The following is a 19,563-nucleotide window of genomic DNA, read 5'->3' as shown; positions in this document are numbered from 1 at the left end:
TCGGCAGCAATGTGCTGTGACAATCCCCACAGCCTGGAAGAAGGTCTAAAATGTAGCATTTGGTGGCCAAAAATATAATTAGGCAGAATATCAACAAATAACCTGAGCCTGCAAAGATGAAGTGAGGAAAGCTCAAAATGAAGTAAGACTTGCGACAAAAGTAAAAAATAACCCCCAAAAAAGCTTCTTTCAAGATTTAAAAAAACCTAGAAAAAAGTCAAGGAAATGATTGGTCCACTAGTGGGAGAAATTGGCAAGAAGGTGACAAGCAACAGAGAGAAAGCAGAACTATTAAACTCGTTTTTTGCATCCATTTTTACACAAAGGGGAAAAACAGTTCAACCTATCAAAACAGTACCATAAAAAACAGATTAGAAACACAAGTTAAAATAGATAAGAAAATGGTAAGTGAGCACCTGTCCACCCTAGATGAGTTTAAATCACTGGGACCAGATGGATTACACCCCAAGGTTCTGAAGGAACTGGCAGATGTGACCTTAGAATCACTGAACTATATCTTCCAAAGATCTTGGAGCACCAGGGAACTACCAGAGGACTGGAAAAGAGCTGATGTACTTCCCATCTTCAAAAAAGGGGGAAAAAAGGGGAGGGGCAGGGCTGACATCGTGATGATACTACGCATTTCCATGGGATCATGCCAAAATTCAAACTGCCAGGAGGTTCTGATGGACCTAAACCACCTCGGAGGGTTAATGAAATAAGAGAGCACACTCTGCCAATCTCAGGGAGCCTGAAATCTTCCTGATTGATCCAGAAAAGGCTCTTAATCTTAAAAGGCTCTGGCAGGAAGAAAAGGGTGGCCATTGCATGCCTGACCGAAGCTGTGACAGCCACCGATGAAGAAAGCATGGAAGACTGAGGAACAGTGAACGATCTGGGTAAGAGATTTCTAATTCCTGACTTCTATTGAGAAACGAGGCCCCTGGAAATTAGCCTTGGTGAAAGTGGGACCCTAAAGGAGGAGGTGGAATTGTTTTCCTTCCACCTCTCAAGAAAAGTGGCGAGCAAGCCTAAGAGCCATTTTTAAAACTGTTATAAAGTTAAGTGAACTTTTTAAAAGAGTGAAAGAACTTGAAAACTAGGAAACCGGACTGGGGACCTCAAATATAATATTGACTAACCTGGAAGATTTTGGGGATTATAAAATTTGGATTTAGAGAAACTTTTTTTTTTTTTGAAAACTAGGATAGGAAAATATAATATAAAATAAAAGGAAGAAAAGAAAGAGAAACAGAGCAATAGTGACACCTACAGGCAGAAGGAAATAAGGACTATAACCTTGAAAGGCCGAAGAAGATAAAGACTGGCTGTTAAAGCAAATAATATTTGTATCAACAAGCTGTTTATGTTAGATAACTGAGACAGAGAGTGAAACACTGAGACTTTTTAAAATAATGTAGCTCTTGGAACTCAAGCGGAAGCTAAACAGATAAAGTGAACAGAAGCTGAAAACAGCAAAATATTTTCCTTCTCTTTTATTTTCAGCTCTGTGAACTCTCCCTCAGAAAATATAAGACGGTGGTTGAATTTTGAATTTTGGGGTATGGTGTGCCTATGTGGATTATAAATTTAACAAGAGAAGAAGAGAATACCTTTTGAAGAATAAAGGCGTCAACAGTTTAACAAGTTTTGGATTACAATTTATATTTTCACTCTCCTCTTGGATTACAATTAAGAGTTTTACTTTCCCTTTTTTGTGGATTACAATTATGCTTAAATTTGTTAAAATATTTCAAAATGAAGAAAACTACATCTGTACCATCTTCAGCAGCAGCAGCAGCAGCAGCATCTAGCCCAGAAGGTCAAAGGTCATTGGATGCTATGTTGTAGCAAGGGAAAATGAACGCAATCAAAACCATGATTCAGACCATGCATGAAGATATTAAGGAAAGAATAGGAAAAGTAGAGGATAAAGTAGAGAATTTTCAACAAAGTCTCCGGAGTCTCCGGAGAGGGGCAGCATATAAATTTAATAAATAAATTTAATAAATAAATAAAATAAACAAGCAATGCCTAAAAATGAACAACGCATTCAGAAAGTAGAAAAGAAAGATGAACAGATAGAGAAAAGAGTGGAAGAGGTTAATTACAGACTTACCCTAGAACCGTGATGGCGAACCTATGGCACACGTGCCACAGGTGGCACGCAGAGCCCTTTCTCCGGCATGCCAGCCGTCGCCCCAGCCCAGGTCCACCGCACATGCGCGCACCTCCCATCAGCCAGCTGATCTTCCGGTCTCTGCCGCGCATGCACGGAGGCAGAGTGTTCCCCGATCTCTGCAGGTTCTACCCTCTGCAGATGCCTCTGCAGGAAAGCAGGAGAAAGCTAACATGCGATGGGGGGAGAAACTGCAAAGATCTGAGGAGTACTGGAAGGCAGGAGGCACTCAATGGGGGAGGAACTTTGGAGATCGTGGAAGGCAGGAGAAAGCTATGATTTGATGGGGGAGGAACTTTGGAGATCGTGGAAGGCAGAAGAAAAGTAGGATTCGATGGGGGAAGAACTTTGGAGATCGTGGAAGGCAGAAGAAAAGTAGGATTCGATGGGGGAGGAACTTTGGAGATCGTGGAAGGCAGAAGAAAAGTAGGATTCAATGGGGGAGGAACTTTGGAGATCATGGAAGGCAGGAGAAAGCTATGATTCAATGGGGGAAGAACTTTGGAGATCGTGGAAGGCAGGAGAAAGCTATGATTCAATGGGGGAGGAACTTTGGAGATTGTGGAAGGTAGAAGAAAAGTAGGATTTGATGGGGGAGGAACTTTGGAGATCGTGGAAGGCAGGATTCAATGGGGGAAGAACTTTGGAGATCGTGGAAGGCAGGAGAAAGCTATGATTCAATGGGGGAGGAACTTTGGAGATTGTGGAAGGTAGAAGAAAAGTAGGATTTGATGGGGGAGGAACTTTGGAGATCGTGGAAGGCAGGATTCAATGGGGGAAGAACTTTGGAGATCGTGGAAGGCAGGAGAAAGCTATGATTCGATGGGGGAGGAACTTTGGAGATTGTGGAAGGTAGAAGAAAAGTAGGATTCGATGGGGGAGAAACTTAGGAGATCGTGGAAGGCAGAAGAAAGCTATGATTCAATGGGGGAGGAACTTTGGAGATCGTGGAAGCCAGGAGAAAGCTATGATTCGATGGGGGAGGAACTTTGGAGATCGTGGAAGGTAGAAGAAAAGTAGGATTCAATGGGGGAGGAACTTTGGAGATAGTGGAAGGCAGGAGAAAGCTATGATTCGATGGGGGAGGAACTTTGGAGATCGTGGAAGGTAGAAGAAAAGTAGGATTCAATGGGGGAGGAACTTTGGAGATAGTGGAAGGCAGGAGAAAGCTATGATTCGATGGGGGAGGAACTTTGGAGATCGTGGAAGGCAGAAGAAAAGTAGGATTCAATGGGGGAGGAACTTTGGAGATCGTGGAAGGTAGAAGAAAGCTATGATTCAATGGGGGAGGAACTTTGGAGATCGTGGAAGGCAGGAGAAAGCTATGATTCGATGGGGGAGGAACTTTGGAGATCGTGGAAGGTAGAAGAAAAGTAGGATTCAATGGGGGAGGAACTTTGGAGATAGTGGAAGGCAGGAGAAAGCTATGATTCGATGGGGGAGGAACTTTGGAGATCGTGGAAGGCAGAAGAAAAGTAGGATTCAATGGGGGAGGAACTTTGGAGATCGTGGAAGGCAGGAGAAAGCTATGATTCAATGGGGGAAGAACTTTGGAGATCGTGGAAGGCAGGAGAAAGCTATAATTCAATGGGGGAGGAGCTTTGGAGATTGTGGAAGGTAGAAGAAAAGTAGGATTTGATGGGGGAGGAACTTTGGTGATCGTGGAAGGCAGAAGAAAAGTAGGATTCAATGGGGGAAGAACTTTGGAGATCGTGGAAGGCAGAAGAAAGCTATGATTCAATGGGGGAGGAACTTTGGAGATCGTGGAAGGCAGGAGAAAGCTATGATTCGGTGGGGGAGGAACTTTGGAGATTGTGGAAGGTAGAAGAAAAGTAGGATTCGATGGGGGAGAAACTTTGGAGATCGTGGAAGGCAGAAGAAAGCTATGATTCAATGGGGGAGGAACTTTGGAGATCGTGGAAGGCAGGAGAAAGCTATGATTCGATGGGGGAGGAACTTTGGAGATCGTGGAAGGTAGAAGAAAAGTAGGATTCAATGGGGGAGGAACTTTGGAGATAGTGGAAGGCAGGAGAAAGCTATGATTCGATGGGTGAGGAACTTTGGAGATCGTGGAAGGCAGAAGAAAAGTAGGATTCAATGGGGGAGGAACTTTGGAGATCGTGGAAGGTAGAAGAAAAGTAGGATTCAATGGGGGAGGAACTTTGGAGATCGTGGAAGGCAGGAGAAAGCTATGATTCCATGGGGGAGGAACTTTGGAGATCGTGGAAGGTAGAAGAAAAGTAGGATTCAATGGGGGAGGAACTTTGGAGATAGTGGAAGGCAGGAGAAAGCTATGATTCGATGGGGGAGGAACTTTGGAGATCGTGGAAGGTAGAAGAAAAGTAGGATTCAATGGGGGAGGAACTTTGGAGATAGTGGAAGGCAGGAGAAAGCTATGATTCGATGGGGGAGGAACTTTGGAGATCGTGGAAGGCAGAAGAAAAGTAGGATTCAATGGGGGAGGAACTTTGGAGATCGTGGAAGGTAGAAGAAAGCTATGATTCAATGGGGGAGGAACTTTGGAGATCGTGGAAGGCAGGAGAAAGCTATGATTCGATGGGGGAGGAACTTTGGAGATCGTGGAAGGTAGAAGAAAAGTAGGATTCAATGGGGGAGGAACTTTGGAGATAGTGGAAGGCAGGAGAAAGCTATGATTCGATGGGGGAGGAACTTTGGAGATCGTGGAAGGCAGAAGAAAAGTAGGATTCAATGGGGGAGGAACTTTGGAGATCGTGGAAGGCAGGAGAAAGCTATGATTCAATGGGGGAAGAACTTTGGAGATCGTGGAAGGCAGGAGAAAGCTATAATTCAATGGGGGAGGAGCTTTGGAGATTGTGGAAGGTAGAAGAAAAGTAGGATTTGATGGGGGAGGAACTTTGGTGATCGTGGAAGGCAGAAGAAAAGTAGGATTCAATGGGGGAAGAACTTTGGAGATCGTGGAAGGCAGAAGAAAGCTATGATTCAATGGGGGAGGAACTTTGGAGATCGTGGAAGGCAGGAGAAAGCTATGATTCGGTGGGGGAGGAACTTTGGAGATTGTGGAAGGTAGAAGAAAAGTAGGATTCGATGGGGGAGAAACTTTGGAGATCGTGGAAGGCAGAAGAAAGCTATGATTCAATGGGGGAGGAACTTTGGAGATCGTGGAAGGCAGGAGAAAGCTATGATTCGATGGGGGAGGAACTTTGGAGATCGTGGAAGGTAGAAGAAAAGTAGGATTCAATGGGGGAGGAACTTTGGAGATAGTGGAAGGCAGGAGAAAGCTATGATTCGATGGGTGAGGAACTTTGGAGATCGTGGAAGGCAGAAGAAAAGTAGGATTCAATGGGGGAGGAACTTTGGAGATCGTGGAAGGTAGAAGAAAAGTAGGATTCAATGGGGGAGGAACTTTGGAGATCGTGGAAGGCAGGAGAAAGCTATGATTCCATGGGGGAGGAACTTTGGAGATCATGGAAGGCAAGAGAAAGCTATGATTCCATGGGGGAGGAACTTTGGCGATCATGGAAGGCAGGAGGGAGCTCTTTAGCACAGCTAAAGCACAGCTCTTTAGTCAGATCTCTCCCCCCTACATGTGCGGCTCTTTTAAACAGGGAAAGAAGACAGGCAAGAGAATGAACATGTGTAGCAGGAAGCTGTGGTGTTGCCCGATCATCAGCCAAGCTCATCAGAATTTCGGCTCTAGAGCCATCCCAAACCCCACAGCCCATGAGCGAGGCGGAAGAAGGGAAAAGCCTCTCTCTTTTCAGTTTCCCATCAGGCTGGCTCCGCCAAAGGCTGCCTCCCAATCTCAGAGCCAGTTCCCTCCTAAAGTTTCAAGGGCCACCACATGATTTCCATGAACTTGAGCTGAGCAGACTTGTGGGGCAGAGTGAATGTGGTGGCTCCTGTTTTTCCCAGCTGTTGAGTGCTCATTTAGAGAAGAGGAGCTGGGGAAACAGGCAAGGCGTGGTGGCTGCGGCGGCAGGTAGGTGTCGCCAGGTGTCAGGGAAGCACTGAGGGCAGCATATGCATCTTTGGGCTTTCCACTTAGGTGGCGATAGGTGCAGTCTGTCCCCCGTCCACCACCTGCTCGTCCTGCAGCTCCCAGTGGGAAGGAGCCCAGGCAAGCCTCGCATTCAGAGTTTCCTGGGGGCAGTCTCGGCCCCGCCATCTTGGCAGCGCCATGCACCAGGTGGGGAACAGCTGCCTCACCAGAGAACGGGCCGGTACCTAGTTGTCCTCTGGTAAGAGGTATGCCAGCCCACTTGGAAAAAGTGGGGGGCGCATGGGGGGGCACGCATGCTCAGTGTGGGCGCATGTGTAGAGGGAGCGTGGGGGGTGTTGTGCACGCATGCGTAAATGGGAGCATGCATTGCATTATGGGTTCTGGCATACGGGAGCGCAACAGCGCTCGCCCGCTCAGATTTTTGGCACGCAATGCCAAAAAGGTTCGTCATCACTGCCCTAGCAGATAAAAGTCATGAAAGAACAATAATATCACTTGAGATGGATAAGACTGATTATTACCTGCGATTTCAAAATATTGAGAAAGAAAATTTGACGGAGATAATGGCAGAACTGCTGGCAAATGCTTTAGAGGTGACCAAAGAGAAGGTGCTTGCTAAGATGGATGAAATATTTAGAGTTTACACTAGATATACCACAAGAAATAGACACCCTAGAGAGGTACACATGAGATTTACTAAAAAAAGCAATAAAAGCAGATATACTACAAAGAGTGAGACATGATCCCTTAAAATATAAAGGGAAATAGTAGTTTTAAAACAGATCCCCAAAAGAGTGAGAGAAATAAGAAACGAATATCAATTTTTGACAAGTCAGCTTATTAAGAATGGAGTACATTTCAGATGGCTGATACCAGAGGGAATATTGGTGACCTGGATGGAGCAAAGACATAGGTTGGATTCCATAAAAAAGCAGAACAATTTTATGAGCACTATTTTGGGCCGCAAGAGGAAAGGAGAGTAAGAGAGGAAAAAGACGATAGACAACAAGAGGAAACTACAGGTGAGAGAGAAATGCAACAAAAAGAGGATGAAAGAGAGTTGGAGGAAATTACAAAGAGAGAAGGAGCAAAGGTAAAAGATCAGAGAGAGACAAGAACGACCAGAACAACAAAACCCATTTATAAGTAAAACCATGGAAAAAGATATAAACTTACTGTCAATAAATATAAATGGATTGAATTCAGCTATAAAGAGGAAAAGGACTTTTAGTAAATTAGAAAAATTTAAGTTGGACATAATTTGCCTACAAGAGGTTCATATTAAAAAACAACATAAAAAACTGTTGGAATATTCTAAAATTGGGAAATTACATAACTCTCTATAACAACTTAAGAAGAGAGAAGTAGCTCTTTACATAAAAGAAACAATAAATGTTAAGCAAATTCTCACGGATGAAGAAGGGAAGATTTTGAAGATTTTGAATGAATTACAAACTGATACTTTTGGTAGCAATTTATGCATCAAATAGCAATCAAGAGGACTTTTATGGTAAACTTCATAAGAAAATGATAGAATTGGAGTATGAAAATATATGTGTAGTAGGAGATTTTAATGCAATTGTGGATGCAGAATTAGACTATAAAACTAGGAAAGTAAATAAAAAGCTAGGAAGACACTACCAAAAGCTTTTCTTAAAATGGTGGAAGAATCAGGTATTTGAGATGTATGGCACGAGGTACATCCCAAGGAAAAGCAATATTCATTTTATTCAAATCGGCATATGTCTTGGTCAAGAATAGATATGATATGGATGACAGCTGAACTATGATCTAATATACAAGAAATAGACATAGAAACAAGTAATTGGGCAGACCATAATCCAATAAAAGTTAAATGGAAAGGACAAAAAAGGAAATCAAGATGGATGCTGAATCAATCAATATTAAAAGACAAGGAATTTATTCAATTCATGGAAAAAGAATTAGACTTTTTCTTTAAAGAGAATAGAAAAGAAGAGACCTCATTACAAAATGTATGGTACACACATATATTAGAGTTTAGCCATAACTTACATGGGAAAGAAAAATAAGAAGAAGAAACAAAACCAAAAGATATTTGAAGAAGAATATAAGAGGTTAGAGATGAAATTACAAAAAGAATCACAAAAAAAGAGTCTAAAAAAATCAAATGGAATTAATAAAACATAATATGAACTTAATAGATAAAGAAGAACTAGCACAAAAAATTAAAAGTGTTAAACAATTTTTTTTTGAAAATGCAAATAAACCAGGAAGATGGCTGGCATATATATTGAAAAAGGAGAAGGGGAAAAAAATGGATATACCAATTAATTGATGAGGAAGGAAAACTTCATCATCAAAATGACAATAAAAAGAAAGTGATCCAAAACTATTATGAAAAATTATATGATCAAGAGACAATTTCAGAAGATAAAATAAAGCAATATTTAGAAAAAGTGGAATTACCTAAAATACCTGAAACAGTGAAAGCTATGTTAGATTGATGTAAAACAATGATGGAATTAACAGAAGCAATTAAGAGACAAAAGAATGGTAAAACACCGGGCCCAGATGGTCTACCAGCAGAACTCTATGAAGACTTAAAAAATATTGTAAGTATATCAATGTTGGAAGTGTTCAATGCAGTACTGCTGGAAGCGAAAGTACCAAATTCATGGATGGAAGCATATATTACTCTCATACCAAAAGAAGATTCAGACTTACAACAGATAAAAAATTACAGACTGATATGCTTACTGAATGCTGACTATAAAATATATGCTTCAATAATTTTAGAAAGTCTAAAAAGGCTCTTATACCAATTTTCTACATTCAGATCAAAATGGATTTTTACCTAAGAGACAAATTAAAGACAATATGAAAATAATTTTAAATACACTGGAGTACTACGAAGCACACCAGGGAAGCAAATGGTGTTGATTTTTCTAGATGCAGAGAAAGCATTTGATAAGGTGAACTGGAAGTTTATGCTAGCACAATTAAAAGATATGGATTTGGGGGAGAGATTTATTAATATGATTAAGGTGATATATGGTAAACAAACAGCAAAGGTTATGGTAAATGGAGATATGACCAGACTGAATATTACATGACATGGGACTTATTTTATCAATGGTTAGGCAATAAAAACCAGGAGTTAGAAACAGGAAACAAAAAAGACCATTTTAACCAAGATTCGTGAAATAAAGAAAATGTGTTAAGAGAGAGAAGCAAATATTATGATTATTATGTTTAATATTACCATTTTAATACTATAGAATTAATATTAAAGTAATGAATATTGCTGTGAATTTTGATTATTATTTTATAAAGATATCTGTAACTGGACGACACACTGTTTAATTGAAGATGGAATTATTATATTGAAAAATAAAAAAATGTATTTTAAAAAAAAAGAAAAAGGAAAAAAAATAGATCCAGAAAACTACAGACCTATCAACCTTACCTCAATATCTGGGAAGATTCTGGAAAAGATTATCAAGCAACAAATCAGTGAACACCTAGAGGCAAAGTCATAATGAAAAGCCAACATGGGTTTGTCAAAAACAGATCATGCCAGACAAATCATATTGCATTCTTTGAGAAGGTGACAAAATTAGTGGACCAGAGGAATGTTGTGGATATAATTTACTTGGATTTTAGCAAGGCATTTGACAAAGTAGACCACAATCTACTACTTGATAAGATAGAAAAATGTGGGTTAGACAACTTCACCACAAGATGGATTCGTAACTGGCTGACCAACCACACTTAATGAGTAGTCCTCAATGGAACTGCATCCACATGGAGGGAAGTATGCAGTGGGGTACCCCAAGGCTCTGTTTTTGGCCCAATATTCTTCAACATCTTCATCAATGATTTGGATGAGGGGATAGATGGGGAACTCATTAAATTTGCAGATGACACAAAGCTGTCAGGAATAGCCAACAGTCCAGAAGATCGGCTTAAGATTCAGAAGGATCTTGACAGACTTGAACATTGAGTGCTATCTAACAAAATGAAATTCAATGGTGAAAAAAGTAAGGTTCTACATTTAGGCAAGAAAAATCAAATGCACAGATACAGTATAGGTGGTACCTCGCTCAACAGTAGTAACTGTGAGAGAGATCTTGGAATCCTAGTGGACAATCACTTAAATATGAGCCAACAGTGTGCTACAGCTGCCAAAAAAGCCAACACAGTTCCAGACTGCATTAACAGAAGGGTAGAATCAGTCGTGAAATCCAATTTTTTTTTACTACCGGTTCTGTGGACGTGGCTTGGTGGGCGTGGTGTGATGTGGCTTGGTGGGCGTGGCTTGGTGGGCGTGGCAGGGGAAGGATACTGCAAAATCCCCATTCCCTCCCCACTCCTGGGGGAAGGATATTGCAAAATCTCCATTCCCACCCCACTCTGGGGCCAGCCAGAGGTGGTATTTGCCGGTTCTCCAAACTACTCAAAATTTCTGCTACTGGTTCTCCAAACTACTCAAAATTTCCGCTACTGGTTCTCCAGAACCTGTCAGAACCTGCTGGATTTCACCAGTAGAATCAAGATCACAAGTACTGTATGTTCTGACCCAGCTCTCCAAACACGACAAACCCTCTGAAGGTAACTCAAAAATTCCTTTATTAGGAATTTATTTATTTATTCCTTTATTCCTTTATTTTGCCAGCAGCCCTGGCAAAAAGTTTCTCTCTCAATGCAGGCTAACAAGGATGGAACAATGCAGGCTGGCCGGATGGAAGATGAATAGTTGTCTGCCACATCTATTCATCTCCACCCCTGCCCTTTATTCCCAAAGCTAGGGTGGGGCCTCATTAGCAGTGGTGGCTCTTCTTTCCCCAGGATCGGCCCATGGCTTTCCACTGCTCTCCTCTTCTCTGCCTTGTGCGCAATCGCGCATCGGGCACTGGACCCAGCTGTTTCTCCTCTTCTTCATCAACCAACTCCAGACCTGGGGGCTGTTGACTTTCCATCTGATGGCTGATGGACAGCCCAGGCTCCGCCTCTGTCTCTCTCTCTCTGCCAGCTCCATTCCCTCTTCCCCCTCAGACCTCTCAGTTTGCCTTGATGCTGACCCTGACTCCCATGCCTCCTCTTCTGATTTGGCTACTGGAGGGGCCGGTGGCCGAAAGGCCACAACAAAGTATTAATACCACTTTACAATGCCTTGGTAATACTGCATCCATATTTGATCACCACGATGTAAAGAAGATGTTGAGACTCTAGAAAGAGTGCAGAGAAGAGCAACAAAGATGATTAGGGGACTGGAGGCTAAAACATATAAAGAATAATTGCTGGAATTGGGTATGTCTAGTTTAATTAAAAGAAGGACTGGGGTGACATGATAGCAGTGTTCTGATACAGTATCTCAGGGGTTGCCACAAAGAATAGGTAGACAAGCTATTCTCCAAAGCACCTGAGGGCAGGACAATGGATGGAAACTAATCAAGGAGAGAAGCAACCTAGAACTAAGAAGAAATTTCCTGACAGTTAGAACAATTTTTTTTTTAATTTGATTTATATGCCGCCCTTCTCCGGAGACTCAGGGCGGCTTACAGTGCGTTAAGCAATAGCCTTCATACTTTTGTATATTTATACAAAGTCAGCTTATTGCCCCCACAAACTGGGTCCTCATTTAACCTACCTTTAGAAAGGATGGAAGGCTGAGTCAACCTTGAGCCTTGGAGAGATTCGAACCAGCAGTAAATTGCAGGCAGCTGTGTTAATAACAGGGTGCTTTAAACCACTGTAGTACCAAGGCAATTAACCCATGGAACAACTGGCATCCAGAAGTTGTGAATTCTCCAACACTGGAAGTTTTTAAGAAGAGATTGGACAACCATTTGTCTGAAATGGTATAGGGTTTCCTGCCTGAGCAAGGGGTTGGACTAGGTCCCTTCCAACTCTTCTCTTCTCTCTCAACCCTCTTCTACCCTCCCCTCTTCTACCCTACCCTACCCTACCCTACCCTACCCTACCCTACCCTCTTCCTTACCCTACCCTACCCTACCCTACCCTACCCTACCCTACCCTCTTCCTTACCCTACACTACCCTGCTTCTATTCTATTCTATTCTATTCTATTCTATTCTATTCTATTCTATTCTATTCTATTCTATTCTATTCTATTCTATTCTATTCCTTGGATATGTATTTGGCTGAATTCAGTCCAAATTTCAAGGAACTATAGTATCTGGGTTGTAAATGTAGACTGAGGAGGCCATAGCAGTTACATATCAGAGTGCATTTGCCCTGTGGATAGCTGAGATAGGCATCTATGAAAGGTTTGTAGATCAATTTTGGATTTGTTTATTTTCTGCTCATAACTAAAATAGTGGCTGGATTGGTGATGCAGGAATGGGAGAATGACATATTGAAAAAATGCATTAGCCATATAATATTCTATAACATCTCTATCCAGTGATTGAAAAAATTTCATATATTCAATATCTGCTTCACTATTTGATATCTGCTAGAATATTCACTATCCCTGGACAAACTGAAGAACCTTGAATGAGAAGTAAAATGTTTTCAAAGAAAAAAATAATCAAGAAAATCCAGTTGCCTTTTGGGGGAAAAAAACCCCACTTTTGGGACAACCATGATCTGGATGACTGAGAATCTCCATAGACATTCCAGGACAAAGTTGATCTGAAAGATGAAAGCAGATTTAGTTATGCAAATCCTGGCATATTGGTACTGGCAGAAAGGTAGGAGCGATGTAATAACTGATGAGGTTTCTTGTATGAGAAGCAAAATGTCTTCTTCTTCCTCATGGAAAAATATTCCAGTTGCCTTTTGAAGAAGCACCTTTAAAACAACCATGACCAGGATGACTCAGAATCTCCACAGATGTTTCTATATATACTTTTACAGCAGAATCAAAACAAAAGTTATAGCTTGTACCAGGGAGAATCCTTTTTCTCTAGATTGAAAGATATTAATATATTATTTTGAAATGACAAAAGACACCAAGATTGTATAACATTTTGTTCTTTTGAAAAGATGCACACACTTTTCTGTACTTTAAATAAATGCCCTTTTCAAAGGAATTTCATAAATTCAGTGCTACATTTTACTTTACACACAAGGTGGTGCTATTGCACCAAACAGTAAAAGGAGAGATTCATTTATTTCAGAATGATCCAGTCATTAGACAAAGGAATCTCAGAACAAAAGGCAACAGCTTTCAATTAAATCTTGAGAAATTTCCGAAGAAAATACTCCAGTATGAATACCAAAAAATAATTCCCATTGGATTCTGATCACAACTATAAAGGAAATTATAGGAATTGCTTTACAAAGAATCTTATTGAATGCATGACCTTCCCTGAAAGAGGCTGGGAAAATGGAAGTCTCTCGTCCTAGCAGGCAAGTGGTCTTATTCTTTATTTCTCTATGTAGCTCTGGTATGTTGTGTGAACCATTCCGCTATTCAGTGCCTGAGGAGAAGAAAGCTGGATCAATAGTAGCAAATGTGCTAAAAGATTTGAAAGTAGATGTGAAGGAGCTTTCTGCTCGCAGAGCACAGTTGATTTCTAAGAGTTCCAGGCAGGATTTCCAGCTGGATCCCCATTCTGGGAATATAATTTTGAGGGATAAAATTGATCGAGAAGCTTTGTGTGGGCTGAGTGATCCTTGCACTCTGTTCTCTGAAATTTTGCTGGAAAATCCTGTTCAGTTCTTCAAAATTGAAGTTCAGGTAGAAGATGTCAATGATAATTCCCCTATATTCTCTCAGAATCAATTCCGTTTTGAAATACCTGAGCAGACTCCCATAAATGCACGTTTCCCCTTGGAGACAGCCCACGATTTAGACAAAGGAAAAAATGCTATCCAGAACTATATACTTAGCACAAGTGAATATTTTAAGCTGGACATACAAAGTCAAAACAATGGCAGGAAATATTCAGAACTGCTTTTGGCAAAACCGTTAGACCGCGAGGTGATCCCTCAGTTTATTCTCACTCTGGAAGCTGTGGATGGAGGGATCCCAAGGAGAACTGGCACAGCACAGATAATTATTGATATTCTGGATAACAATGATAACGTGCCCCAATTTGAACAAACAGTATATAAAGTGCAGCTAATGGAAAATAGTCATCCAGGTTCATTGGTTGCTAAAATTAAAGCCACTGACAAAGACATTGGATCCAACGCTCACATCATTTACACTTTTAGCCAAGCACCAGCAGATGTACTCCGATCATTCAGGTTAAACAATCATACTGGGGAAATTACACTCGTAGGGAAAATTGATTATGAAGAAAATCATAATTATGAACTCAGCATGAAAGCCACAGATGGAGGAGGATTGTCCGCTTACTGTAAAGTTCTTGTTGACATTGAAGATGAGAATGACAATGCTCCAGAAATAATTATATCATCCATCACTAATCCTTTACCAGAAAATTCTCCCCCGGAAACACTGGTGGCACTTTTTGGCATCAGAGATCAAGACTCCGGAGACAATGGCAGAACTACCTGCAGCACTGAGAAAAACCTGCCTTTTATACTAAAACTGACTGAGAACAATTATTACCAGCTTGTGACGCAACAGCCATTGGACAGAGAACAAATGTCACATTATAACATCACCATCACAGCCATCGACCAAGGTTCTCCCAGACTCACTTCAATCACAGTTATTAGCATTCAACTTTCAGACATCAATGATAACCCTCCAATGTTTGAAAGAGGTTTCTACAATTTGCACTTAAGAGAAAACAACATTCCAGGATTGTTCATTGGATCAGTCCATGCTGCAGATGTGGACACAGAACAGAATGCCAAAGTAACCTACTCTCTTTTGTTTGGAAAGATCAGGGAAGAGCCTACATCATCTTACATCTCCATCAACTCTGAAACTGGGAACTTGTATGCCATTCGATCTATAGATTATGAGGATATACAAGATTTCCAGGTGATGGTGAGGGCTGTAGACAAGGGCTCACCTCCCCTGAGCTCAGAAACAATGGTCCGAGTTCTTATCACGGATGACAATGACAATGCCCCCTTCATCCTCTGCCCTCTTCAGAACAGCACTTCTCCATCAAATGATCTGGTTCCCAGGGGAGCAGAGACAGGCTACCTAGTCACCAAAGTGGTGGCAGTGGACAGAGATTCAGGGCAGAATTCTTGGCTTTCCTATCAGTTGCTGAAGGCCACAGATCCAAGTCTCTTCACTGTTGGGACTCAGAATGGGGAGGTGAAAACCATGAGGCCGGTGAACATCCGAGACAGTTTCAAACACACTCTTATTGTGGCAGTTAGGGATAATGGGCATCCTCCTCAGTCTGCCTCTGTGACCCTAAGAATTCTTCTAGTGGACGGCTTCTCTGATCCTTACGTGAAAATTATGGATAATCCTAAGGATGAAGTCCCGCAGGAGGGAGATCATACTCTAACACTGTATTTGATTATCTGTTTGGTTGCCATCTCATCCATTTTTCTGCTTTCTGTTACTGTGTTTATTGCAACCAAGTTTCAGAAGCGAAGAAAGTTCTTAAGAAGTTCTCATTCTGCATCAAATTTCCATGTGGGACCAAATTTGCAAGAGAAGTGTGTGGATCCTAATACTAGGACATCTTCCCAGGCCTACAGCTATGAAGTGTGCTTAACTGATGGGTCTCTGAGCGGTGAGTTCAAGTTCCTTAGGCCTTTCTTTCCTCTTTTTACTATGGAGCATCCAAAATGTATGCTGAATCCACAGATTAGAAATGATTGCCATGATCTTCCTAATCAATTGGAGGAAAGAGAACATATATCGCAGGTGAGTATAATCTGTTAACGAAGAAGTTTATGTTTAGAACATTGAATAACAGAGTTGAAAGGGACCTTGGGGGTCTTCTAGTCCAACTCCCTGGTTGAACAGGAGATGCTATACCATGTCAGACAAATGGTTTTCCAGTCTCTTTTTGAAAGCCTCCAGTGATGGAACGCCCACAACTTCTGAAGGCAAGTATTTGATTGGATGTTTGGTCTCATTGTTAATGTTTTTTTTTTTTTTTTGCTTTAATTTATATTCCGCCCTTCTCCGGAGACTCAGGGCGGCTTACAATGCGCTAAGCAATAGCCTTCATACTTTTGTATATTTATACAAAGTCACCTTATTGTCCCCACAATCCGGGTCCTCATTTTACCTACCTTTGAAAGTACGGAAGGCTGAGTCAACCTTGAGCCTGATGAGATTTGAACTTGCAGTAATTGCAAGCAGCAGATGTTAATAACAGTGCATTAGTCCACTGTGCTACCAAGGCTCCTACCAAGGTTAATTTCCATCCATTGTATCTTGTCTTGCCTTTTGTTATTTTGGAAAATAGTTTGGCCCTCTCATCTTTGTAGTAGCTCCTCAAACATTGGAATGCTGCTACCATGTCTGTCACTTCTTTTCATTAGACTAGACATACCCAATTCCTGTAACTGTTCTTTATATGTTTTAGCCTCTAGCAACCCTTTTTTGTTGCTCTTCTCTGCACTCTTTCCAGAGTCTGGACATCTTTTTTTTTATTGTGGTGACCAGAACTGGATGCTTTTCCCCAAGAGTTGTCTTACTAAGGCTTTGTAAAACTTCTTGGCTTGGCAAGAAGTAGTGGTCTACTTTATTAAATGCTTTACTGAAATCTAAGTATATTATGTCCACAGCATTTCGCTGATCTACTTATTTGGTCACTTTGTCGAAGAATAAAATAAGATTTGTTTGGCATGACCCATTTTTGATGAACACATGTTGGCTTCTGGTTGTAACCTTGTTTGCATCTAAGTGTTCACAGATTGGTTGCTTGATTATTTTCTGAATTTTCCTCAGGTATTGATGTCAGACTGATTGGTCTGTAATTTCCTGGATCTGCTTCCCCCCCCCCTTTTTTTTTTGAAGATGGGGACCACATCAGCTCTTTTCCAGTCCTCGATAGTTCCCCAGTGCTCCAAGAACTTTGAAAGATATGGTTCAATAGTTCTGAAATTACATCTGCCTGTTCCCTCTGGGATGTAGTCCATCAGCACCCAGTAACCTGAATCCGCCTAGAGTTGACAGGAATGTGACTGAATAAAAAAAGATTTTCTGACCAAATAATGAATTATTTTCCTTCCTTCTCCAAATTGACCAAGTATCTTCTACCATCCACAGGTAAAGGGCAGCAGCAGGGAGATCAACTCCAATATTTGATTATCTGCTTGGTTGCCATCTCATCCATTTTTTCATCCATTGCACCCAACATTTTACAGCCCTTGCATCTGGGAGGGGTTCAAAGGGAGCATCCTTCAATTTTCTTAAAAAGAAAAGCAAATAATTTGCTAGATCAGGGGTCGGCAACCCACGGCTCCAGAGCTGCAAGCTGCTCTTTGGGCCCTCTGCTGTGGCTCCGTTTCCCATCACTGGTTGGCCTTGCCCCTCTTATTTCTTTTTTGGACTCTAGCCTGAAGTGGCAGGAAGCGAAGGGTGCCTTGCGTGCAAATATGGCACGAAGGCAGGTTCAGGACAGCTTCACTCCTGCACTCTCCCCCTCCTCCTCTCGTAACCTCCTGGCAGGGCCGGATTTAGATGAAAAGAGGCCCTAGGCTATTCCACTTATGAGGCCCTTTCACCTATAGTGAAAGTGTAATTTTAATTTTGCTAACAATTTGAATGTAGGCCCCTCTTGATCTTGAGGCCCCCTCTTGATCTTGAGGCCCTGGGCTGAAGCCTAGTTAGCCTATAGGAAAATCCGGCCCTGCCTCCTGGCCAGCTGTGGCTGAGCTGGGAACATGCGCATGTGCAGGGAGACCCTCCTCAAGCAAGCGCCAAAGCGCAGCAAAGCGTGTGGGGTATGCGGCCGCTCGCTTAGGAGGGTCTTAAAAGGACACAGCTTCTCTCCTGCACTAATGTTCTGGCCTTGCCATGTCATCCCCCACCCCTAGCAGCTTTTCAGATGAGTGCAGAGGGCGTGAATTCCAGCCCGAAGTAGCAGGAAGCGAAGGCTGCCATACGCAAAATGTGGTGCAAAGGCAGATACAGGGCCGCTTTGCTTCTACACTCTCCGGCGACCCTCCTCCCCCTCCTCCTCTCGTGATGTCCTGGCCAGCTGTGGCTGAGCCGGGAGCATGCGCACATGCAGGGAGACCCTGCTTAAGTGAGCTGCTGCCTGCCTCCCATGTGCCTTTCCTGAGCTTTGGCGTTGCTTGAGGAGGGTCTACCCGCATGTGCGCATGCTCACGACTCAGCCACAGCCGGCCAGGGGGTTACAAGAAGAGGGGGGGAGGAGAAGGATGGTTGCCTGAAGGGAGGGGGAGAGACACACACACACACACAAAGAGAGGAAGAGAGAGAGAGAGAGACATAGAGATACACACAGTGATACACAGAGAGGGGGTGAGAGAGAGACATAGAGAGACACATACAGAGTGATACACAGAGAGGGGGTGAGAGAGAGACATAGAGAGACACATACAGAGTGATACATAGAGAGGGGGTGAGAGAGGGGAAGAGAGGGAGAGGGAGATAGAAACAGAGGGGGGAATGGGGAAGATAGGGAGAAGGACAGGCACAGAGATACGGAAAGAGGGGGGAGAGAGGGGGAGATAGGGAGAGGGGGAGAGAGACATAGAGAATGGTTTTGTGGCTGGATAGGCATGGCTAGGGGGTCATGTGACTGGGTGGGAGTGAATGACATCGAGTTGGCCATGCCCACCCAGGTTTTGTGGCTCCCAGTATGTTTTTTTTCTGTAGGAAATGGGTCCAAGTGCCTCTTTGAGTGTTTAAGGTTGCCGACCTCTATGCTAGATATTTGGAATTTTGCAGGAGATTGAATGGGTGTTTGAGAGAAGAATGTGGACTGAGTGAAAAACTATTTAAATGAGATTTGAGTACATTGATCAGAAACAGAAGGTTTTATAATGCAGCTCATGATCAAGACTCAAATCTGACTGTTGGATAGTGGTACAAGTGATTAAATGCTTAAACAGGTCAGGATTTGGGGAACTATGTGGTGAAGATTTCCAAAAACCTGAAAAATTGTCAGAAAACAACATCCACTAAAATAGCTACAGAAGGGATATGAAATAGCTGAAGGTTTGAATAATGCAGTGTGGTCAATGAAAAATTGAACTTTCTGCAACATGGAAAGATGTGGGGATGGGATAACAACATACTGAGATATTTACTGGATATTATCAGTTTTCAAAGATGACCAGTACATTTGGTATAAGCAGCTCATTTCAAAGAAATGGTCGTAAACTTGACTTCCAGGCACATTTTCCTAGTATAGAAGACCAATTGGTCTTCCTCCTACTGTGAGTAATCGTGACCATTTTGGCTGGAGTATTTTATGTCAGTGTATAAAGAATTTATGAACTGGAATAGCCATGGCAAATATTTTTTGATTGAGACATAGGATTTGCTGTGAGAGCCATGTGAGCCGGCTTTAGTCTGGTTGTGG

The 19,563-nt window shown here is 42.1% G+C and overlaps 1 protein-coding gene across 4 annotated transcripts in view; it reads left to right on the top strand.

The window, feature by feature from the left end:
- Positions 1-19,563, top strand: part of LOC117662494 (protocadherin beta-16-like) — a 248,720-nt gene that overhangs the window by 81,354 nt on the left and 147,803 nt on the right. The window contains exon 1 of one of the 4 annotated variants that reach the window (XM_087890199.1): positions 13,186-15,786. The exons of 2 other annotated variants lie outside the window; for them this stretch is intronic. In XM_087890199.1, the coding sequence (XP_087746325.1) occupies positions 13,497-15,786 (2,290 nt within the window). In that variant the 5' untranslated portion in view covers positions 13,186-13,496. Of the gene's footprint in view, positions 1-13,185; positions 15,921-19,563 lie in introns of those variants that run through there. One more of the 4 variants, XM_087890190.1, reaches the window with a different exon arrangement.

The sequence above is a fragment of the Pantherophis guttatus genome, chromosome 3 (genome assembly GCF_059756535.1).
Source record: "Pantherophis guttatus breed Tessera chromosome 3, ASM5975653v1, whole genome shotgun sequence".
NCBI classification, from domain to species: domain Eukaryota; kingdom Metazoa; phylum Chordata; class Lepidosauria; order Squamata; family Colubridae; genus Pantherophis; species Pantherophis guttatus.
This window is presented reverse-complemented; position numbering and strand designations above follow the sequence as displayed.